The sequence below is a fragment of the Accipiter gentilis genome, chromosome 15 (genome assembly GCF_929443795.1).
Source record: "Accipiter gentilis chromosome 15, bAccGen1.1, whole genome shotgun sequence".
NCBI classification, from domain to species: Eukaryota; Metazoa; Chordata; class Aves; order Accipitriformes; family Accipitridae; genus Astur; species Astur gentilis.
Window position 1 is genome coordinate 8,473,950 of NC_064894.1, and position 25,103 is coordinate 8,499,052.

Genomic DNA, 25,103 nt, shown 5'->3' on the forward strand with positions numbered 1-25,103 from the left:
TGTTATGTAAGGGAAGAATAAGAATATTTATATACACAAGGTTCTCCTGTCATTTTGTGTACATACATGCTAAAGTTTCACATTGCAAAGACGAGACAAGAAATAGAAGAACACACATATATTTATTTTTTTTATATATATATATATAAAAAATAATTGAAATTGCCCTGAGGCACCTACCCTTGCAGGATTTAATTCTTTACATGGGGCAATTAACAGGAAATACACACATAACCCCCTCTGATTTCTTCCTCCAAAGCAAGAACAACAGCAGGACCAGTGAAAAGGACTGAATATCCTACCTGGTAATGTCCAAAGAGGATGTAATTAACCTATATTGAAATATGGAATGCAAATGAAGATGAATTTCAGTAAGTAAGGCTGCACTGGTGGTGATCTAGAGTTAAAAATCACAAGAAACTTCTGTGAAACATACTGTAAGTGTTTTAATATGCAAATGCTTCTGTTAAACGTGGTTCAGCATTTCCTTTTCAACAGGGAGGATTTTAGATGGTTAAATTTCCTGCTTATTACTACTGAGCCTATGATCAATATTTTTTTCCTTCCTCAAGGAGTATAAACTATAAAATAAGCAAATGCATAGTACTGTTGCTCCTACATTCATCAGGAGAAATCCTGAAATAGTACAATGGTGACCATCTCTGCATTTAATATTAGTTTTAGAGAAAACATTACATAACTAAAATACATTACTTTTGAAATTCCCTGCATTCATATCAGATTGAAAAATCAACACTTAGTAAGTCTTTATTTTTACTTTAACAACATATGTATTCCTCAGCTATAAGGTCGCTACTCAGTAATTTATCTGGAGAGCCTTTCAAAGTTATTAATAGCTATTGATACTATTCTCAGCGCAAAGACACTTACAGTGCCAATCCAGCACATCCATCTGTCCAATTACATTTCTAAAGACACTGCAGAAATGATGGTGACTGTTTAAAAGTGGTTCTTAACAGTGAGAGCTCTCTGCAGATCATGCTGTTTATTTTAAGAAGTCCTCTCAAGGCCCAATCTCAAGTTTAAGAAAGATTTCCTTAAACGAGTGAAATATTAATTCCACAATATAAGGAAGGCAAACCAGTATTACCTAATTGGAGTATTGTTCTATGAACTACACTGTTTTAATTATCTAAGAATTTCACATGTCTTGTTAGCTCCCCTAGCACTATAACTGAAGGATATTACAAAATAAAAACACACATCATATAAGAAAATGTGAGAAACATAACTTTATACCCCTGAAAATGTTCACAAAGCTTTCACATTGAATTCCTTTGCAGTATTTTAGTGCCCCCCTCTCCCCCTTTTCTTTCTGGTTACAGATTAATATTCTATACAACATACTTCTCCTTCTGCATTTACTGTATTAGAAATACTGGCTCAGTCCTGTAAATATTTACAAGCAAATACAAAGTTCATTGTGGCTATACAACCACTGCAGACTGGCTCAGTTGAGAGTAAACTTGAATAAGCATCTACACGATTAGACCCTAGGCTTTTAAACTAAATGGAGTAATGCATCAGAATCACTTAAAAGTACATTTACTGTTACCATTTTGTAGAGATTCCAAGAAAAAAACTCAGTCTTTGACTAACTAAAACCTCAGAACGTACAAATAGAACAACAGCTGAAGCTATAAACTTAGCCTTTAAAACAGTACATGACTAACTAAATAAGCTGCACAACTTGGGACTGAAGACTGTTAGAGAAGTGCCACTGCAGAGTCAAAATTGAGAGGCCATATATCTTTGGGGTGAACACCTACTGAAGCTAAATTTTTCTATTCACTTATTCATTACAATTTTAATAGAGCTGTTTATAAGGCCCAAACCAAATGATTCTTTTAAAGGTTTCCGGTGCTTGAATTAACTTGTCTGCTTTGATATTGATTACTCATTGCACATATTGCACTCTAATCCTCAATTATCTCAGTTCATCACATTTCTTTATGAGAAATTCTGTGACAGGGGATTAAAGCTAGTGCATGAACTAAAATAACATGCCTATAGCCTCACTCCCATTTCAGTCAGAAAAAGGTGTATGCCCTCCTAGGAGGGACTTGTGCAGACAGATTGCTGCAGGAAAGCAAAAGGATTGGGACACAAGGAATGTCCAGTTTATGCTTCTTTCTCACCTTTATCTCACCTATCATACTTGGCAATGTCTGCAGTCTTCTGGCACTATAAGTATTGCGAAGGAGTCTGACAGGGTCAAAGATACCTCACTTGGGTATTTATAAGCAGCTATAGGGTCACTCACTGGCTGCTTTTAAAATTTTATTTAAAGAAACACCTTATTTCATTCACCTGAAGGTGTATTTTCCAATCCTTTAATCATTTTCATGGCTCTTCTCTGGATACTCTACAAACATTTAAATCAGCCTTGCATCTGTTTCACAGGGAAAATTAATTATACCAATCAAGTCCCTGCTGCTTCCCTCACAGAAGAATTATGTATTATCACAATAACATCATAGCATCAGTGGTAATTATGATTGGCAGGAAAACAAAAAGGTGAGTATGTTACCAGTAAAGCCAAGGATGACATGCACACCATGCTTTATGGACAAAAGTTCACAAAACCTGGCACAAAAAAGCACAACAGCTAGCCTAATTTAAGTAATTTTTTTAAAATACAGAACAGTACAGAGAAAAGATGTTTACTTTGATCTTCAAGAATGAATGAAAATATCTAAGTATTTTGTCTATTCTAAAGCTTTAACTAGCCAAGAACAAACTAATTTGTTTGGGCCGAGAACAAGAGACATCAAAATTTTACAGCAAAGCACTGTCATTTTAACAAGCTATGAAACATCAAGCTAAGATGCAAGAATAAAAATATTCGGTCTCAAGCACAACAAATAATGAAAGCATATACTCTGAAAAACAAAACAACAAACCCCACAGATTTTAAAAGTTTGCAGATGATGACATACAAATCCTGCTGCACTCAGAAATGAGAGCAGCTTTCCCTGAATCCAAAAGGACTACAGATGAGACTAACAGCTACTGCTTATAACCAGCTGTGGCTTTGTCTTAAATTTCAGGGCTTTGTAATTGACTGTTTAGTCTTCTTTAAAGCTATATACAGCAACATAAAATCAAAATACCACACAGCTAAGAACATCTCCTGCAGCTAATGAACATCTGTGTAATATGCATGTTTCATAAACTCCCATTAAAGTAACAGGAATGCTTAATCCCAATTTGTTGTTAAAAGGTCACATGTATTTTAACTAGTATTCCCGTTATTCTAGCTAGCATTCTAGTCTTCTTAGGATTCCCATCATTCAATCACTAATACCATATTGTTTTTGTGTCTGTACACAGCAATTCCAGGATACGCTTGTTTCAAGACAAGGATAATAATGCAATTATTATGAAGTTCATGAGCCATATCAATTCACTATCAAATCTTAGGATTTTCAAGTCTAAGCAATTGCCTTGTTCAGATTATTTTTTATTTACCTCCTCTATTGATTGTGATTGTGAGGACAGCGCAAATACTCTGCTTCAAGGAATAATAAAAATATAATCCTCACTGAAGCTTACACAAGATTTGCAAGATAGTAAGCCCTTGAGGCATGTAGCATTCTTCTGTTTGTCAAATCTTACTTTTCCAAACATCACAAAAACAAGACGCATTCCCAGTGCAGTGATACCTGCATGCCTTTTCTTACAGGTTACAACTTACAGAGTAAACAGATGAAGAAAACAGATTAATAAACCCCCAAACAAACAAAAACCCCAACTGATCCAAGGGATGCAATTTTATGAACTAGTTGCAGAACTCTATGATCCAGCCCATGCCTCTGTATTTTTAAAGAAATAGAAGTGCTGCATAAAACACACTTCAACAAGCTTTCCTTCTACAGTGTTTTCTTTATTGAAACTTTTATTCACACTTCTCTGGTCTTAGCCAAAATTGTATTTCTGAGAGCTCAGACTGGAGATGTCATTACTTCACACACAAGTGGTGGACTTCAGTACTATGAAAACACTTGTAGGGGTATCAGCATGCAGTAATGCAAACACAGGATTTATGCACATTCAATGTTGCAATAACAGATTAGACTATTGGCCCATCTAGTATGATTCAGGGTTTTATAATGCCAAAGGGGATGATCACAGAATAAATCTTCTCCGTAGACAGATTTTTTTTTTATTAGATTGCATCAGTTAGAAACTAACCTCCTTGAAAAATGTGAAGGATTATTAATAACAGTTTAATAACAACTCTGCAAGGCCTTCTCCACTGTAGAGACAGGTGTTACATACTCAGCATACATGGGACAGTAAGTTCAGCACTGATAAATGTCTTGCTAACATGCTAACACAGTGGAAGGATATTGATACTTAACGACACAGCAAATGTAAACAACTTAAATCATTGCTCTCATAACACAGAATGATTTGTGGTTGCAGATGAACATTTAGACTCCTAGATGCAGTGACTGAACATGTATGAAAACCAGCAATGGCAAGTGAAATAGACCTAAAAATAACACCAGAAAGCTACCAAATATTTTTGTGAGAAGCTGCACAGAAATCTCTCTGATAAACTACCAATTTTTTGTTTGCATCAGCACGAGGATGCTGCTCATCAATTTGGTTTTACAGAAGGATGAATGAGGTAGGAATTCTGTTTTGAGTAAAAACTACAGAAGGAGTTACTGAAATATATTAGTTCTTATCTTCAAAGTTCAGGGGCAGAAGTAAAATTTACAGTTGTGAGGTACATTGGGTCATCTGTTAGCCTAACACAAGTACATCAGTCAAAGGCTCCAAAGAAGAGTAACATGCAAAACATTTAGAACTTAATTCCTCAACATGCCTTCAACATCAGCAAAAATGACAAATCCGGGGGGGGGGGGGGGGGGGGTGGGGGCAACACCAAAAAAAGAGACTGATTTTTTAAGTGTTGATTTTCAAAACATGAACTGAATGAGAAAACGTTCTTATACCCAAAGATGACCATAAGAACGATCAGTGCCTGAATCTTTCACTCACAAAGTATAAAGTAGCAAAATCATCAGTTTGGCAGCTAGATAATGCCATGCCCAAATGACTGCCACAGCTAAGTCTCTTCGCATCTACAGTCATGTTACCTTTCATGCTAACATATGGCCCCCAAATCCAAGCTTCTATAATGGTTTCTGCAATACAGTTTCTTACACTTGATCAAAAATTCATGGATCACTGAAACTGAGATTAGAAAGAGTAGAAGAAAATCTGACCTAAATATGAAAGCATTTGGGGGTACTCTATGTGTAAGTATTTCTATTGGGCACATCTGTTTCTGGTAAACCACTAAATATTAAATGCAAACCCAGAAAATATGGTTATGAAGTCTCCTATTTAAAGCCCAGCTATTCAATTTAGTACCCGTATTTCCTATTTTTTTTCCCTTTAGAGTATCTTAAACCATTTAAAAACAAGGTGTTACAATGATGCTCTACAAATAGAAGGACATAAAATCTTGTCCAGAGAGATAAGATTTACTGGCTCAACAGAAAAAGTGAAAGGCATGGGTTATAAACTCCCTTCTTCCAGCAACATTCTGTGACCATTTAGAAAGCAATAAACCACTCTCTCGTATTTGCTATAACTGGGAGAGGGAAACAAGGAGATGGTATCTATAAGCAGATTAAAAAAGAAAAAAAGAAATAGAAAAACACCATGGTCAAGCATGCAAACTGAAGCATAACATATACAAGAATTGGAAGAAGACGCTTTTGAGATACTGCAAAAAGAGAAAACAGGAATAGGAAAACATGATGGAAACAAACCAAATAGCCAAGAGTCCACGACTATGCTGAAACAGAGTAGTACATGTGGCAGGTGAATGGACAGAGTGAAACTAGGCAAGAGTCTCAAGGTACAAGCAGACACAATACCCTGGAGAGAGAGAACACTCCAGGGCAGAAGTGAAGGATCAAACCACTGAAATTATTCAAGTACATAAAGAAAGGAGTTGAGTTGCAGGCACATAAATGAGTTAACCTGACACAACCAGGAGCAGTTAATGCCCACAGGCACATGATTGTCTTGCATCAAATGCAAGCCAAATTGAGGTAGCTTATTCCCCCCTCACCTTCCACGAAAGAAAGGTAAACTAGCTCATGTTTATCTTGAGATCCAAGCACATACAGTGGGAGTTAATACAAAACACATTGCACTCAATTCACCCCTAGGCTTGCCTTGGAGCTACTTATTGCTTTTACCTACAGTCTAAGGTGCAGTCCTGAAAATCCCCACAGAGCTGACACCTTAGTCTCAGCAGGCCTGAATTTCAGAGCTGCCTTCATTTACATCCTTAAAATGTCACAAGACCTTGAAGTCCATATGCTTAGAAGCACTTAAGTGTTGACAAAACTGAGCACCGTTGTACCCACCTGCCACCTAAACAAGATCCAGAATTCTGCATCTACACCTTCCTAAAGGAGATGGCAGTCAGATAGTCCCACACACAGGAGTTCCTTACGAAATACAATGGTAGTTTCAACTTTGTTTTCAAACACAGCCTGAGAAAGCAAAGCCCAGCCATATAACAGTTTACTAGTCAGAGAAGTCTTACATCATGGATCAGATCTGCCCTTAAAAGCACACTGTCCCAGCTTCTGGGCTCCAGGCACACTCCACTCACACCAACACTCTTTAAAAAACAAAGCTCTCATTCTTTTTATGGCCAATTCTTTTCAGCTAAATGAACTCTTTTAGCTCCCGTTTTTCAGGCCATTGATGTTTAGCCCCATTTTCCTTACCTCAGAAAACTCTTCAGTACACACCACAGCCTCTTCCCCGCCCAGTCCTGCATCCTAGCAAATTCTTCCTTCCAAAGTTCTCTCCATGTCCACTTGAAGCCTTTCATTCACTCACCTTTCATCTAAGCAATCCCTTAATCCTTTCCATGTGAATCAAGTAACTCCAAAAACCTGTCTGAACTGGCAGAGGATAAAGTGGAATCTTGCCTCACACACTCCTCATGGCTCCTGATCCACAAGACCTTAAAAGGAACTACATCCTACGCTTCCTACACCTTCTTCTACTAATTGTCCTTATGCAGCCTTTGACAATCTTTCCTGGTTGCACAGGACAGTATAGCACAGCTGCCTTGAATACAACCTCTTCTGGTCTTTCATAGCTATAATGATAGCCCTGCTACATCCCTCTTCACTCCGAGCACAGCATATAAATACAGAATGACTACCATGATCAACTTCTAGTCAAGCTTCTCCAACTAGAGACAGCTACCTATGAACAACAGTCCAACCACTATGCTCAAACAATTTACGGAACCAGCGCAGTCCCCAGGATGACTGCATCTGCTTCATGCCACAGGTATTTCAACTGTTCAAGTATTCTTCACCTCTTGTTGCAGTATGTGGCTCCAGGACCATGTGCCAATTTGCACCTCACTAATGGCATACAGCCTTAGCCGAGACACAAGATCTGCCGAGAACTCCACAACAGTAATTTATGGTGTGCTGCAAATCTAGTCATTTGGCCTTCTGCAGTAGGTACTAAGGTCATGCAACCAGCTTGGTTAAGTTCTATATAAAGCAGTTTCCCAGCCTTTTTCCATTGAATCTGCTTTAAGAGTATTCACAATATCTTATTTCCTCCAAAGATTTCAAGACGTGCTATCTATGCAGCCTTAAAAGGAATTTTCAGAAGTTCAGTTATGTTCTTGCCATTTTCTCCAAATGTTTGCTTTTCCTTCTGGAATATGCCGATGAGTATTCACACAGAAGTTCATATCACATTCTTGCTGGTGCTCTTTGAAGGTTTTTTTCTGTTTCGTCTCTTTGCTGGACATGAGAGTTGCAGGTCATCACGTACAACTCCTCCTTCATTTTAGGAAAGAGGAGTCTTCCACTCACAACTCAGCTCCTCGTCCATAAGTGTTAGCTTTGCTTCAGGCTACTCCCTCAAGCTCGAATTCTTGAAGCTTGGTGATCCAAAGTCTCTAAGCAGATATTTCCACTTCAGTAATGTACTTTTCTGAATGATGTTTCCATTTCCAAAGGTGCTTGGTATCTCTTTTGTTCTTATTATCCATCTTTTGAGTTCCATAATCTGATAAAAATCTCCTGGTGATGAAACGTGGGTGGAATTTCCTTCAAACACCCAGCAAATTGTCTTCAATACCGACAGCTGTTTTTTCTTCATTAATAAAGTCCCTCCCTCCACTGACAGGCAGTGAAATGTGATGCTTAATGAAACGAATCATGTAAACTGGGATACTCCTATTACTCAGTTTGGTTGACAGTAGACTCACATAACCTAGCCTTTAACATTCTTTACTTCTGTAATCAATTTCTCCAAGTGCTGCTTCTGCCACAAGACAGCCAAACCCAATTACACTAGCTTCTCCAGTTTCTGGTGTGTTTCTTCCTGTCTAATCCTCGTGTTTTACCCAGTCACGGTCACAGATCGAAAAAACCTGTTCCCTTGAGAAGAAAATTGTATCTGCAAGACAAGTATCATGCCAAATCACCAAGTCTGATGCTCAGCCAGCCCTCTGAGAGCTTAGGAACGCATTCTGCTTTGTTTCTGTGAAACAGGCTTCATGAACCTTCATCTCACCCTTCGCTCTCCCTCCCCATCATCACCCTCTAAAGACCTTTCATTGGGATTGTACTTGCCTCCAGCTTTGGCACAACTCCTCAAATGCAACAAGGTACTACTTGCACTCAGACTGTTCTGCTAACCCCAATGAACCTTCCTCAAGCATAAACATTCAGGATCCTTTGGCCACACTTGGTTTCGGCATGGGGAAAAGAACAAGGGAAGAGGAAGAAGAAATGCATTATCTTCCAGTTCTGTTCCCTGGACTGAAAAAGAAACAGAACGTGAACTTCCTGAGCATTCTTAACTTAGTCCCAAGATCTTCCTGGTGAAAGTTTTTATGGCCATTTGAGCTCCCATGGAAGCTACTCCACTGGTTCACTTTTAAGGCAAGCAGCTGTAAGTTTCCCGTGTTTCCCATCCTCATTGCCTTATACTTCTGACCCAACTGATAAAAGCTACAATTCATATTGCTCCTGAACAAGATTCTACTTAGAAGACTATCCTACCACTGAAGTGAAAGTTTGCATCTTTCTCCTCTCTCCTTTCCTCCTGATGGAAAAAGTCTGTAATCTTATTAACTGCAACAGCTGTAAATAGTTGCTGTTCCAAAGCAGTCCCACGTGGCCTGGGATGGCCCTGCCTCCTTTTAACTTTGAGCTCCAAGAACAATCATTCTCACCCAAAGTCAATAAAGCCTTCTGTTCTTTAGCTCAATACATTCAAACTAACTAGTCCCTCTAAAAGAAATCTTTCTGATACAGGGTTTCACAAATCTTGTTTTCGAGCTGCAGTCTCCTATTCCCCCTCCCCAACTGCCAATGGTCTCTTCACCCATGTTTTCAGATTTCCACATTCTTCTTTTCCTGGATTGTGTCCCAAGTTATTCATCTTCATAGCTCCCCTGGACTCAGCCTGGAACCTCCCTTTAAGTCACTTGCTCAGTCATCTAATCATACCCTTAATCCTCCCTGGCAGATCTAACCTCAACCAGCTACCTGAGCCGAGAGAAAGAAGGAAGCCCTGCCCTACCTATTACACGTAACCAGTCCCATGTCCTTACAGAAATAATGGCATGGAATTCCTAGATCATCTTTCCTGATAGTAACTGTTCCACTGACCACCTTTTTTTTTTCTCCTAATGACCGTTAAGATCATTTTTTGTCCTTTCTACCTCTCCTTGAAGTTTATGGTTTCCTAAATGATCTCCTTCAGCCTTTTCAGGTGAATATACGATTACAATGGATTTTAGGCTTTCATGAAAGGGGTCTGAAAAGATAGTCAAGGAAGGAGAGAAAAAAAAAGTAGTTTTTTCAACAAATTAACAAGCAAAAACATTAAGCTAAGGCTGAAAATGTATTTGATAATATATATGAGGAAAAAGTCACAGAATACTGTTATTATTCCTAAAGGCAAGATTTAAAAAACAAAACCACAAACAAACCAGCTTTAGATAGTGCACTTAATGCTAAAAAAATTGTGACACCATTAAAAAAAAAATCCAGTTGATGAGCCAGTTAGGCTCATCATATACTCAGTCTTCTGGGGTTCTTTTTGGTCTTAGAAAAGGATGGTTGCTTTTTAAATAGCACAAAGTAGGGGAAGAAAAAGACCAAATCTTTACAGCACAAAAATAAAGCAGCACGAGACTCAGTGGGATGTTCTGGCACAGTTCTACACAAGTCTCATCACAGGAGTCCAGGTCAGCATTAGAAAACACCTGCTAGAAGGACAATCCTGCTGAATACTGAGAACAGGGCTAAAGACAGACTTGGGTGTCCAATAAAAAATAGAAGCGAGAACTGAAGAGAATAAGTAAATTTGGTTTTATATGAATGAGAAGTTTTTGCATAGGAGTAGTAGTGGGAATAAAATTTCTTCACATTTTATTGTGTAATTTTGCTGTGTAGTAGTGTTTCAGTATGATTTATTGTGTAATGCTATTGCATGGCATCATTTGTTGAGCAACTTTGCTGCGTGGTATAGTTTTTTATTTAATGATATTGAACGTTAGGCAATGGTCTTGCATGCCATAATTTGTGTTTTCTGTTGAGCAATGTCACCACCATAGTTCTTGACACAAAGGTGAATTGCATGAATTCACATAACAGTGCTGAATTCATGATTTTAACATATATTCACTCAGAGATGGCAAATGGAGACAATTTTTTTTTTTTCTGAATGAAGACACATGCAGAAAAGCAGCAAATTGAACAGGTAACAGGTTTTTAAGCAGAACTTAGGGCATTAAGATATGATTTCATTAAATAGCAACGCAGCATTGCCTCATAAATGACACTTTCTTATCCGGAGCTACCTTGTGACTACATTGTGTGATATTACATAGTTCACGTATCCATACCTGACTGTAAAGACTACATGAGGACCTTGCTTTACATACTACTGGGTATAAACAAGAACAGTAACATGCTTTCTATGCGACTGAGGCTCTATCCAAAACTATTCTTGCAAGGACACGCTGAAATCCACAACCTGAACAAGAAACTCTCCACTTCTTACACAAAGTGCAACTGATTACTTGATTACAGTGGAATCCTGTGTTAACAGCAACATTACCAAACTTAGAGCAAAAATTTAAAATTTTGCATTAGTAAATTAGTAAAAGACTTAAGCATATTTTAGATGCCATCGCAATGTCATCCTACTACTGCTTAACATTCTCCAAAGAAGCAGGAGGAAGAGATAAAAGTTTGCTCTGTATGTAGTATTAATGTAAGTTACTTATCTTTACACTCCTTACATAAACTTGCCTTTTCAACCCTCTTTTGTTTTTTCCTCCAATCGTTTTTGCTTACAACAAACACGGTCAATATACAGACTTAAATAACATGTTTGAAGTTCTGGAAATATATCAGAACTTGAGGTCTTTTTCAAAACAAATCAAGTAATCCATAAGGACATCAACTTTGTACCCACATCTATTTTTATATCCATCTGAAAATGCTATTGATTGGCTAGAATAGCATCTCTTTCATGCATTACCTGGCAGTCTACGAACAATTGTATGTTGCAAGAGGCAGAGAAATAGAGCAAACACTGATAGATTACAATGCAGTGCTGCTGCAAGCATTTTTATTTGATCTCATATTCTGGCAGGTTTTAAATACAGAAGAAAAAAATGCACGCAGGCTTAACTTTTAAAATAAGGCAAAAACCAGAAGACAGGCTGGGAAGGCAAATTATAAGGAAAAAAGTGAGCTCCCTCCATCTATATCGTAAGATTAATTTATTATCTGACAGATGGCAGATAGGAGGGGGGCGGAAAAGAAAAGACTGCTGATGCAGTGAGCTTCCTGTCTGTAATGAAGGCCCCACATTCTCACTTATCACACCACCACAAAATACATCCATAGTTGCATTCAGTCCAGAGTTTTGCTCCACGTATTTCTAGGTTTAGATCAAAATAGCCTAGACCTCATCACTGTGTGGACAACTGAAAACCGAAGGAAACATCCAGAGAAGTGATTCTTCTGTCAACTGCCCAAGGCTACTGACAAGAGCAACTATGAAAGCTGCCACTCTACCAGACTCATTTCATTTGACCAGTGAGAAAGAGCCATTCATGCTGACCAATACTTCCAGAGCTACCGGTCGCTGTCACAAGTTACCATCGCATTTGCCGTCCCAGCACCGAGAGCTGCTTTTTTCCACATTTCTCCATATTCCGAGGCATTTTCTCTTCCTTCAGCATCTTCCACGTTGCAGCCATGGGGCGCCGATACAAAAATGGAGCGCACTGGAAACGGCAAACAGCAGGACCAACCCAAACGCGCTCAACGTAAAACAAAAAGCTTCTGCACTGCCGGTCGCAACCATTTCCTCAGTCAGTTTGTTGAACTCCAACGCGACGCTGTCACAGGACTCCCACCTGCCGCAGAAGCCGAAGGCCGCCCGAGCTCCGCTCCGCCACAAATTACCGGAGGGCCTGGCTGACCTCCGACGCCAGGTTCCCGCACGACCACCCCACGGCACGCTGCGGTCGGAGGGAACCAGAGGCCTCTGCGAGGCGGAGTTCGCTCCCTCCGGCCCGCGGGCGCCCGCGGGGGGACACCCTCACCTTGCCACGCAGAGATGCCCCGCGCACCCCGGGGCCGTTAGACGGGATTGAGACAGCTAAACAAGCGGAGCACCCGAGCACACGCCGAAGGGCGAGGAGGAGGAGGAGGATGAGGAGGAAGGGGGGGGGGTTGCGGACCCCGCCGGGGCCCCGGGCCCGCCCGCCGCCTCAGCCCGCCGGCCGCCTCAGCCCGCCGGCCGCCTCAGCCCGCCGGCCGCCTCAGCCCGCCGGGCGCGCGCGCCGCGTCTCCCGGGAGACGGAGCCATTTTGAAGCGCTGCGCCTCAGTGACAGCGGGGCGGGGGGCGCCGGGGACGGCGATGGCGGCGCCGGGTTTGCCGGCGAGGCCGCCCTGGGCGCGTTACCTCGGATGCTCCAGGTCCAGCGGTAGAACTCGAGGGTGTCGTTCACCACGCTGGACACCAGGCCCATGGCGCGGGGGGGCTCGGCGGCGGCGGCGGCGGCACCCATGGTGAGCAGCAGCAGCAGCAGCGACGGCGGAGCCGGCAGACCTGTCTCGGCGCGTGCGTCCGTGCCTCTGCGCCCGGGCTGCTGCTGCTGCTGCCCTTCTACAGCCGGGGATGTGATTTAAATCTCTATCTCTCGGTATCTTCCCTCCAGACTCCGCCTCGCTCCCGTCACCGGCTCCCGTGCCCCGCGGGCAGGGAGGAGGGCGAGGAGGCGGAGGCGGGCGAAATGTGTGTGTGTGTGTGTGTGTGGTGTGTGTGTGAGGGGGGAGCGGCGAGGCGGCCGCGGCTCCGCAGCACCCTCCGCGATACGCTGCGGTGCGCTCGCGTCACGTGACCACCGGCTCGCTGCCCGCCGGCGGCTGGCCGCGGGGTGCGCGGCGGCCCGGGCCGGCCGCGCAGGCGCAGTGCGGCCGGCCGGCCGGCGGCTGAGGGGAGCGAGGCGGGAGCAGGTGCAAGGGCGGCTCGGCGGCCCCTGGCGCCGCCTCGGGGACCCCGATTCTCCCTCAGTGGGCGTCCGGGGGGGGAAGAGGTGCTTATTAGCTTAATTTGCCTTTTATTTTCAAATAGGTAGGGTTTTATCAGACGGGGGAATAAATGTTTCAGTCAGCTTTTATTGCCTTTCTTCCTTTTCTCTTCTTCACAGTCTGCGTTTTGATTCCTCTCTCCTTCCCCTCTCACTCCCCTTTGACAGGCAGGCCAAGGCATTGGCGTGAGCAGCGCTCACTTTACCTCAGGCTGTTGGTACGAAAGTGTCAGCTTTTCAACTGACTGCCCCGAGAAGCCTCTGTTAAAATCCCTTCTCTTCCCAGCACTGGTAAAACCAGCGATCGCAACGGGATCTCGCCATCTCCCTGCCCCACTGGCGGTGGTTGGTGGCCTTTCTCTGACCAGGAGCTTGCCCAGCCTCCTCCAGGCACCACGGAGGGGCCTTTCGCACGCTCTCCCCTCCATCTCTGGACCAAAAGCCTTTACAGTCACTTCATGGCGCAGAGAGGTTCGCCCAGACCCAGACCCAGACTATTGCTGGGGGCTGCAGGAGAAGGATCCTCCGTGGCAAAGGCCATCGGGGCTGCGGGTGCAGTCGCGGTTCATCCATTCTGCACCCTGCGTTTCAGCCCCAACAAACCCTGTGGATGCACCAGCTGCTCCTCACACCCTTTGCCTCTTACCTCCTCCTGCCAGCTTGTCTCTTGCCCTCCCTCTCCCACGATCCACGTAGTGTGGATGGCTGCATGACACCCTCGGGGTCAGTTTCCCCACCGAGGGACAAGAGGGGAGCTACTCCACCCGAATTGCGAGCTTTCCTCCTGGCAGACAGCAGATCAGATGGTATCTACCTGTCCCTCCCACAGTGCACCAGCACCTGTGTCACTTGTTGTCACTTGGTCTTGGTGAGCACAGCTCGCATTCCTCCTCCGGGGTGAGTCACCCTCCGCTCAGCTCCTGGACCACCCTGGCTGCTGCGATCCCAGCCCCATGGACAGGAGAGGCCCGCTGGCCGTCGCTAGTTAACTCCGCTGTAGAGCCGCTGCGCCTGGAGCTTGGAAACTAGCAGGTGTTTGGGAGTAGGGATCACCTGCACTGGGACAAGGAAGAGGAGCTATGTCAACCCCTGGAGGCCTGGATGGACAGGGAAGTCCAGCTTATCCCAACACTGCCTGAAAGTTGGACCCGAAGCAAGGTTACCGCACGCAGATGTACGGACAGCTGCTACTTCTCTCACAGGAGAAGAGTCAATCAAAACTCTGCATGAATTACACTGACTTGAATTACATTTCATTTTGATGGCACTGATCATGGCAGGAGGTCCGGGGAGAGCTCTGAAATGGATCTGTCAGCGGGTAGGGCGAGGGGAACACCAACCTTCTTCCCAAGTTGCAGACAGACAGCTGTAGTGTTAGCTGTGGTTCCTGTGCCTCCTTCAGGTGAAACCACTGCAGCGTATTGTTGGGCAGTTAGAAACCTGACGCGTGGTTGGTATTGTCTAAAGCATGGCTTCAGAGCTTTTTTTAACATTATCATTTAAATCAAAAGGAAACCAAAAGAATGAGTCATAATCCTCAGATTGGTATATGGCCATTTGCCTTGGCCACATGTTTAGAACAGAATGGACTACTGAATGAATCAACATGACAAAGGATTGCACTCCCTGGCTGTCCCTGATGTCAGGCAAGATGTGGACTAAGCAGAGTGCCACCAACACTGCATAAAGATCTGCAGCCTACCAAAGAGCAAAAAGGAACAAGACATATTAGGAATATTAATACATAGTAATAATAATAATCATCATCATTATTTATATTATAGCCTAGATATGCTTACTTCTTTATTAAAATGTTTATTTATTTATTCTATGGAAGTCTTTTTTTGCACAATTGACACTAATAATTATTGTTTATAAAATATTTCTATGATCCAGTTTACTGTTTCATCTGTTTCAGATTAGATAACTTCTCTGGATTGCAATTAATTCCTTTATATTGGCAATATGATTGTACATAGATAATTTTACAGAGCAATTAAGCCTTGAGAAGAGCCACAACAGAGCTGCAGAGCTTGGAGAACAGGGAGAAGATGAACAATCTAACCAGAGTAACTTCTTTTGTGCTTTGATATTGGCTTTAAAAAGTGTGATGAAGTTATGACAAACTATTCTCATTAGTTTAACTTTCAGCCTGCAAGCACGCGGACATGCTTTTAAAATCAGGTCAGTGTCTCAGGGCTTCCAAACACATCCCAACTAGTTTCCTACGTTTGTGCACCCAGCAGGATGTGCTGGTTCTAAGAAAGCCGAGACCCATGTCTTTAGTTAAAGAGAGCAGAAGGAGGAAGGCATCCAAAGGCATAGCATCAAAGCAGCCTCCAAGGAAATCTGCAGCATGGTAGTCAGAAAAAGATTATTTTTTTAGATATCATTAATTAGCCACTGTTGTCATCTTCTACTTGGTAATCTACATGTTCCGAAAACCTGGACATCTCAGGTGGGCAAATTTCCATTCAAAAAAGGCAGGCCTGGGGCAGCTGATCCCAGAGGAACACATGGATTCCCAGCTGCGCTCCAGCCATTTGTCCAGCGCTCCAGGGTGCTTGTGCTGGCAGCAGGCAAGTCTGCGTTCTTCAGGAAAGGTGCAGAAGGTAACAGGAAGGTGTGGGACAGCCTGCCTCAAGGAAGGTCTCCTCCCAGTTCCCATTCGAGATACAAACTTTTTGTATTCCTTCCAGAACTTTTTGGTAAAAAACCCAAGATACCTCATTTCAGAACTATTTCAAGCCATTTCCTGCTTGTTCATGACACAAATTAATGGCAATAGAAATGTTACAAAGTCCAGATGATCAGTGCATATCATAATGCACGTGAAAAAGCATTTAGTCATGAATTTCAGTGAAGCATATTCTACTGTAATGTTTGATGAATGAGCAGTTGCTTCTTCACTAATTGAACTCACTCAGGTTTTGCTTCAGGTTAGCAATGAGATTGTTGTAAGGGGAAGGTGAAATACCGGTATACGGGATAATATTTATGAAGTGTAGTAGGAAGAAAGCCGTCAGAGCTTTGTATGTTGCCACCAGTGATCCCTCCAGGCAGCTCACCAAAAGACAAAAACAGCAGTAAAAGAACTTTGCCTTGCTACAAAGAGAATCACCACAGCCAGGAACTTTCCTGGTGGGAAACCATAAAAGTGCTTGAATCAACGCATTTGTCAGAAGTTCTAAATGTTACAGCGTGCAGTAAGGGACAATCAATTCACTTACCAGTAAAGAAGGCACACAAAGTATTATATGCATTAACCATGACCAAATTTAAATTGTTCAGAATACATGAAATTTAGAAATGTGTTTTGATTAACTATTGAACTATCAGATTTTTTCATTTGACTCCATCAATGTTGTAAGAGGGAAAATGATGAAATAAATTAGTGCATCAATTTGAGGTGCACGGGATTTTCTTGCACAGCCTGTCGAATTTATATGCTCCTTGCATTGAAGCTTTATAGCTGATATGCCTTGTAAAGACTGCTAGCAGTGCCAACAAAGCTTGTCTGTTCTTTGAATCAACAAGTGCAGGCTTAAGTGTATGCATGTGCAACAGTACAACTGCTATCTGCTTCAATACAGAGGCTGGTTTATGGCAGCTTTATAGTATACATTCTTAAAAGAAGCTATTTTCAAGCAACCATAATTTTTTAGAAATAATAACATTAAAACCAACAATGTGTCTTTCAGCACTAATTAATTTTTTTTGTTTATTACGTAACATGTTGTTCACTCCATAATTTGAGGTGGGGTAACTCAGGCACACAGGGATTACACAGCTTTTGCACAGGGAGTCTTCCACAGGATCTGAAACAGATCCAGCTCTTTTGTCTTCCAAACTGCCTGCTAGATGCCATCTGTCCTTTCATACATTCAACTGCATCAAAACAGGTTTTTTCCAAACCAAATATGTTAGCATGATGCATCAGAAAGTATCCAGAGATGTTAATGCTCAGTGCAGGCTTGGGCCAAAACTTCCCTTTGATTTAAGTTCCCACTAGGTTCCACCTCACTTGCATCTCCCAGCATCAGCATTGAATTTGATTTCTGGTCTGTGCCAACTTCATGTTTTGAACATCAGCCATTTTTGCTGTGGCGCTCTCTGAAATATCAGAATTAAAATATGTTTAATATCCTGGCTTAAGTGCTCAAGGGCCAGATCCAGCAGAGAGAATTCCTAGTGAAGCAAATACAACTTTCATTTCCACAGGACTCTATATACATATGGTCATTTCTTCTCCATCTTTCTACTCAAAAATCTGGTCCCAAGAAGAAGACCAGGGAAGTAGTGGACAGCTTTCGCCCAAGCTGCATCAGGTTTTATTCCCAAGTAAATATAACTAAGGTTTGACTCCAGATTGTTATGTTTACAGATTTTAAACTGTAGAACTAACCCCGTTTACTGCAAATCTGGACAGTGACTGGAAGTGTTGGCCTGCAGTGCTGGGCTGCATCCAACTTAAAGTGCTGCTGGTCCGGAAGAGGAATCATTAATCTAGTGCTTCCCAGCCCCAATCTGAGAGATTCATTTATAATTAATTCCTCTGTGGGAGATTTCACCCTAACCAAGAAGCGAATGTGTATACACAGTATATGAGGTGTGTTGTATACCCAGCAGGTACACATTCATAGCTTAACCTGTGTTTCGGCTTCCTTTTAAAAACGAGTGCTTCACAGACACAAGGATGATAAAAACCTGTACGCATACTATCTCATTCTGCCTTACTGATACTTTTCTTACATGGTTTCTCATACTTTTACACAGCTAAGATTTTTATCTGCAGTGATATCTGTCACAACATCTATCATTTGTGAGGTGTGGCAAGCACTCTTTTGCAATGAGGGCTTCATATGTGTACATGCTGGAGAACGGCTATGCCAAACTATCAGCTGATGTTTTGAGGGCGCTGTGTTGAAACGACAGCAACATGTATAGTCAGATCTGCAGCACGTCGCTAACTACCAAATCCAGCCTTTTCCATAGGTGTGTGTCACTGCTACTGCACCCACTTCGCTGGGTGTGTCGGCCTCCCGAAGGCGTGTAGCTGTTTGTAGGGATGATTTTGCACCTTTGCTTCTGTGCTAGTAATGGCCTGAAATGTAGGGCATCGTCCCCTGCACAAGCCGCTTATAGCAATATAGTTAGGTGGAAGGGTGATGATGATGCAAGCTGTGTGCTATTAGGCTGTCCCCGGCTGTAACTGTGTGAGCACGGGTGGTCACGATAGCGCTGGGCACATCCTTTATCTGTGTGATGCGTGGAGGACAAAATCGTGGTAAAGGAGTTACACAAAGGCTGTGCCAGCCTCTGAACCGGTGTGGCCTGGTGCACGCTCCGCCTTTCACTCTGCCAGGGGGATATTCTGTAGATCCGTACGCTCTTGATGGACAGCCTGAATGCCAGTCCTCGTTAGAGGCTCACCTTGTCTTATCCTCAGAAGATCACGTGGAAGTATTTGCCACAGGGTTATACATTTTATAAACAGGAGGTTAGCCATATAACACCCTACTAAGATAAGCAGGTATTATTAAGTTCATTTTCTGTATGGTGAAATCAAGCCTAGAGAAAAGCAATGCCAGTTCCAGCTCTTTGGAATGGAATAGAACAAAAATGTTGGGATCTCCCTTAAGTTAGCTAAGTCTTGTCCACTCACTGGTATAAACCCGTGGTTCACTGGTCTTTCCAGCGCCATATCCAGGCATGATCGGTTAGGGCATGAGCCTCAGGACCCTACTTGTAAAGAACCTGAAGATCCACTAGGTAGCTGTAGGCAAGACAGACGCATATAAAACATAACACTTCCTATGCTAAATAGTGAAATTCCAAATTTCTCACAAAACATACCAGTTTTCTTCTATGTTTTCATGCAGTGGCTGCTCTAAAGTTTTTTAGTTGGTAGCGTTCTCTGACAATTTTGTAGTAGTTGTGTGTGTGTGTATAACATGATGCTGTTTTAAGACAACAAAACAAGAGCAGAAAAAGATAATACAACGTAAGAACATTAAGTTGTTGAAGTCAGAAGAACAGCCGTTACTTGGTAAAGGACCTTGGAACTGTCTTCTACAAGCTCCTGTCTCCACTCAGCCCAAGTTGCCGTACGTCCATCTCTCCAGCCTGGGGATAGGCACAGAAGTCTGCTGGGGTTTGCACTGCCTGTTGCAGGGTGTTGGTGTTAGCCTGGGCACCATCCATGCTTAGCACAACAGCCAGTTAATACTCAGGGAGATTTTAGCAGGATTACAAAGCTCTGGTGGGAATGAAGTCACCTGTCCCCAAGGTAAGAGTCACAACTCTACATGGCAGCTAAATGGACACCCAGAAGGGAAGGTGACACCCTAAACTGTTGTGCTTTTTAAAAGACAGCTACTGCATATGAGTAGGTGTACAAAATATGCATGTTTTATCTGCCATGCATATTTTATCAACCCTGCATCTAGCACAAAATCTTTATTTTGCCTCAGGTCTTGTCTCAAAATTTTAGGTCTTATCTATGTAATGGAGCAGGATGCTTAAAACCAAAACCTGACCCTGGAAGAGGATCTTGAGATCCCTTCCAACCTAAATTCTTCTGTGATTCGCCTTCAACTCCAGAAGTTAAATCTTTCCTCCCTTAACTTCAGATGTTAATTTTTGTCACTTTTAGTAAACTTCAACATTCCACTCTGAGCAGAGACATGGTGAGCTGAGGTTGGTACTACTTCTCACATCATCCCTTGCATAACTTGTACAATTTTCTGTACATATTATTAACACTTTTAAGCTTGTTCTTAAGAACATAGCCTAAGGAAGTGCTAGGTAATGCATGCTGATATTACTCTGAAGTAAATGCAAGTACACCCTTGCCAACATGTAGCAGTTTCATGCTATTCTTTTTGTCCGTGCCTCATTGATTTCACTTTAAATTTCTGAGTTTCCACACTCCACGTGACAGCAGCTGAAACGATCACAACCACAGGGCTGTTCATGCTGGACAGCAATTTGGTAGCTAGACTAGATGATCATTGTAGGTCCCTTCCAACTAAGATATTCTATTCTATTCTATTCTATTCTACTCTATTCTATTCAGAATAAGCTGTCTGAACGTCCCATTTAAGTTGACAACTAATGAAAGGGACTGGAATCTGTGGCTTCTGGAACAAGACTAAATGTTGTACTTATTGTAAGAATGCAAAAATATCTAACAGGAGAAGTCAATGAACGGCAATTCTCCAATAGACTTCCCCAGCTGCTAGCAATCTGTGACTATTTGATTTATCCTTGAAATAAGTTTTATGGGCATCCTTAAATGATGGAACAATCAGCCTTATTTCAGCACCAAAGAACCCCGTCTGAAACATTGAAAAGGGAAAATAAAAAGCATGGAATATGTTAAGACTGTATTCTTACTACTTAGAGCTGATGGTTCCATTTGCAGTTACCCAACTACTTGTTAAACCATATAATTTAAATTAAGTAATTTTTGCATCTCTATTTTTTTTCATAAACTCATGCAATTCAGGTGCCTACAGAAGCTTTATCTTATATATTAGTACCATTAGCATTGTCAGACTTTAGATCTTCATATAGCAAGCCTATCTGACAAAATCTGTATTTCTTAATACCAGGTTGATGGACATCAACTGCTCACACATTTTATTTTCTTTCTCATGGCATCCTATTTCTGCATTTTTAATTGAGTCCTGAATCCATGTCATGTGTCATGTTTTAACCCCAGCCGGCAACTCAGCCCCAGGCAGCTGCTCACTCACCTCCCTCACAGTGGGATGGGGGAGAGAATCAGGAAAGTAAAAGTGAGAAAACTTGTGGGCTGAGACAAAGACAGTTTAATAAGTAAAGCAAAAGCTGCGCACACAAGCAAAGCGAAACGAGGACTCCATTCCCCTCTTCCCACGGGCAGGCAGGTGTTCAGCCATCTCCAGGACAGCAGGGCTCCAGCACGCCTGACGGGGACTTGGGAAGACAAACGCCATCACTCCCAACGTCCCCCCTTCCTCCTTCTTCCCCAGCTTTATGTGCCGAGCATGACGTCCGATGGTCTGGGATATCCCTGGGTCAGTTGGGGTCGGCTGCCCCGGCTGCGTCCCCTCCAACTCCTTGTGCCCCCCCAGCTCCTCGCTGGTGGGGTGGGGTGAGGAGCAGAACAGCCCTTGGCTCTGGGTAAGCCCTGCTCAGCAGGGACCAAAACAGCCCTGGCTTATCAGCACTGTTTCCAGCACAAATCCAAACCACAGCCCCATACCAGCTACTGTGAAGAAAATTAACTGTGTCCCAGCCAAAACCAGCACACGCATGTTAATGAGTTACAAGTTTGTGAAATCAACAAATTTAACATTTGGACATGTTTTCTCTAATGCACTTGAAATTCACGTGTGTTTCAAGATTAGAGAAAAAACAACTTTAATATTTAAGAGATTTATTTGACTAACTAATTTAATATTTTAATACTCCTGGACAGTGAGTTCTCCATTCAATATTGCCAATATAATTAAAGATGTGTGTCCAGTTAATTATAATATTACTTCCAGCGTTTCAAGTGTGATAGCTTTACATAGTGACTTGTGAAATGGCTAGGTGGGACGCACATTGTATTCTGTTCCATGTGTATTGCATTTAATGTGTAGAAATGACAGAAAAGTTTTTGTATGGCAACCAAAATTGAAATCTATTCCTAGCTGTATTTTGTCTTTTTTTCTGATATGTGCAAAAGTATCCTTGAACACAGGTTACAATGTGATGTGTCCTGAGCTATACTTCCAGTATGTACTACATCACAGTACGTCATACAGGATTTATGGTCTACTTATGTTAATAATCCCAGATTTGTTCACATTCATGAATGATAAAGATAAGACATACTGTAAAGCAATATTTGTGAATGTACAGGTCTGATAATCACAAATATGCTACTGTATAGGAATTGCAATACTGTGGTATAATAATAACAGTAGTAACAGTATAGCCAGAATATCCCTCATGGTCATCACAGGAGTGTTTGTATCTTAGTTTCGGCTGGGATAGAGTTAATTTTCTTCCTAGTAGCTGGTATAGTGTTAAGTTTTGGGTTCAGTATGAGAAGAATGGTGATAACACACTGATGTTTTCAGTTGTTGCCAACTAGTGTTTATACCAAGTCAAGGATTTTTCAGCTTCTGATGCCCAGCCAGCAAGAAGGCTGGAGGGGCACAAGGAGTTGGGAGGGGACACAGCCAGGGCAGCTGACCCCAACTGGCCAAAGGGGTATTCTATACCATGGGACGTCATGCCCAGTATATAAACTGGGGGTAGCTGGGCTGGGAGGGGGTGGATCGCTGCTCAGGAACTAACTGGGCATCGGTTGGCGAGTGGTGAGCAATTGGATTGTGCATCACTTGTTTCATATATCCCGATTATTTTAATATTATTGTCATGTTATTGTTATTATTATCATTATTATTTTCTTCCTTTCTATCCTATTAAACTGTCTTTATCTCAACCCACAGGTTTTACCTTTTTTTTCCTGATTCTCTCCCCCATCTCACTGGGTGGGGAGAAAGTGAGTGAGCGGCTGCGTGGTGCTTAGTTGCTGCCTGGGGTTAAACCACGACAGTTTGTAAGACTGCTTTACTTAGAGAAGCAAATGCTAAACCATATATCGCATATACAGCAACTTTTACTGCCACTTGGGTTCTGATTCCCTATGAATGTATAGGGTTTTTTCTTGCATGATAATATTAAACATGTCAGAATAGCTTACAGTATATCCTGAAATGTGAATATTTTGTATGTTTAGTACATGTATGAATGGAATTTCAGCCATGAGTGGAATACATCCACTCTATGACAACTATGGATTATAGGAGGTTTAAGAAATATTCTATTAATTTCAAATAATAATAGTTATCTGTAATGCCATAGCAATGAGAAACTCTGGAACCTGTATGCTAGAAATCACATCTACAGCAAGGACACAGCCCTTACCATAAAGTCTTTGCAACATAGGCTTGGATAAAAATATCTTATAGGCAGGTCAGATATTGGCAGTTTAAAAACACTCTGAAATGCTTGCCTGAAAAATGCTTTGGCCATGGGGAAGGAGGCTAGGGAAAATGGCATCTTGTCCATGTTATGGGTAGAGACTGCCAAGAAAATATTCTTATATAGGTATAGTGACCTTTAATAATGATTCACTGATCGTACCACTGTTTAAATAGGTACCTGAGGTGATTCCACCTCCTTCACCTCTTCCTACTCCTCCTTGCCTTTTTCCAAACATGAGCTCAGCTTTGATGTTAAGTTTAAATAGATTCTTGCCGCATATTCAGTTTCAGTGGTTAGGGCTTGCCATGCGTTCAATGAAGAAACCTAAGCTCATGCCTGCAGGTCTTGGAGTTTCCAGGTAATGCTCCTGTGTCGTGTCTGTACACTAACAGCACAGCATAATAACAACCCACATGTGCAATAATAGAGCTGGGTACTCGCTTGTATAATTTTTGTTATGTGGCTATTTTGGGTTTGCGTGGCAGGGTTTTGGTAGCGGGGGGGGACTGCAGGGGTGGCTCCTGTGAGAAGCTGCTAGAAGCTTCCCCGGCTCCAAGATGGACCTGCCTCTGGCCAAGCCCAAGCATTCAGTGACGGTAGTAGTGCCTCTGGGAGAACAGATTTAAGAAAGGGAACCTGCAGTGGGGCAGGAGATTGGAATGTGAGAGGAACCCCTCTGCAGATACCGATATCAGTGAAGAAGGATGGGGAGGAGGTGTGCTGGAGGAGGGGATGCCCCTGCAGCCCGTGATGAAGACCACGGTGAGGCAGGCTGTCCCCCTGAAGCCCAGGGAGGTCCTCGGGGGAGCAGATCTCCACCTGCAGCCCGGGGAGAGAGGACCCCACGCCGGAGCAGGGGGATGCCCCCGAAGATGGCCGTGGCTCCATGGGAAAGCCCGTGCTGGAGCAGCCTGTGCCTGAAGGACTGCAGCTCATGGCAAGGACCCACGTTGGAGAAGTTCATGGAGGACTGTCTCCCGTGGGAACGACCGCACGCTGGAGCAGGGGAAGAGTGTGAGGAGTCCTCCCCCTGAGGAGGAAGGAGCAGCAGAGGTGTGATGAACTGACCCCAACCCCCATTCCCCGTCCCCCTGCGCTGCTCGAGGGGAGAAGGTGGAGAAAACTGGGAGTGGAGTTGAGCCCAGGAAGGAGGGAGGGGTGGGGGGAAGGTGTTCTAACATTTGGGTTTACTTCCTAATATCCTTGTTTTGATTTCGTTTGTAGTAAATTTTTTTTTTTTTTTTTTTTCCCCAAGCTGAGCCTGTTTTTTGCCCGTGACCATAACTGGTGATCCCTCCCTGTCCTTGTCTTGACCCACGAGCTTTTCTTTATATTTTCTCCTCATCCCACCAGGGTCGGGGTGGGGGAGGAGAGAGCGAGTGGCTTCGTGGTGCTTTGTTACTGGCTGGG

General features: G+C 42.8%; 1 protein-coding gene across 1 annotated transcript in view; it reads right to left on the reverse strand.

Annotated features, from left to right (window-relative positions):
- ELOVL4 (ELOVL fatty acid elongase 4) overlaps positions 1–13,412 on the reverse strand; it is a 34,020-nt gene extending 20,608 nt beyond the window's left edge. The window contains exon 1 of the mRNA XM_049818117.1: positions 13,037–13,412. Within this exon, the coding sequence (XP_049674074.1) occupies positions 13,037–13,142 (106 nt within the window). The 5' untranslated portion in view covers positions 13,143–13,412. The remainder of the gene's footprint in view (positions 1–13,036) is intronic.
- Positions 13,413–25,103: the final 11,691 nt, after the last annotated feature.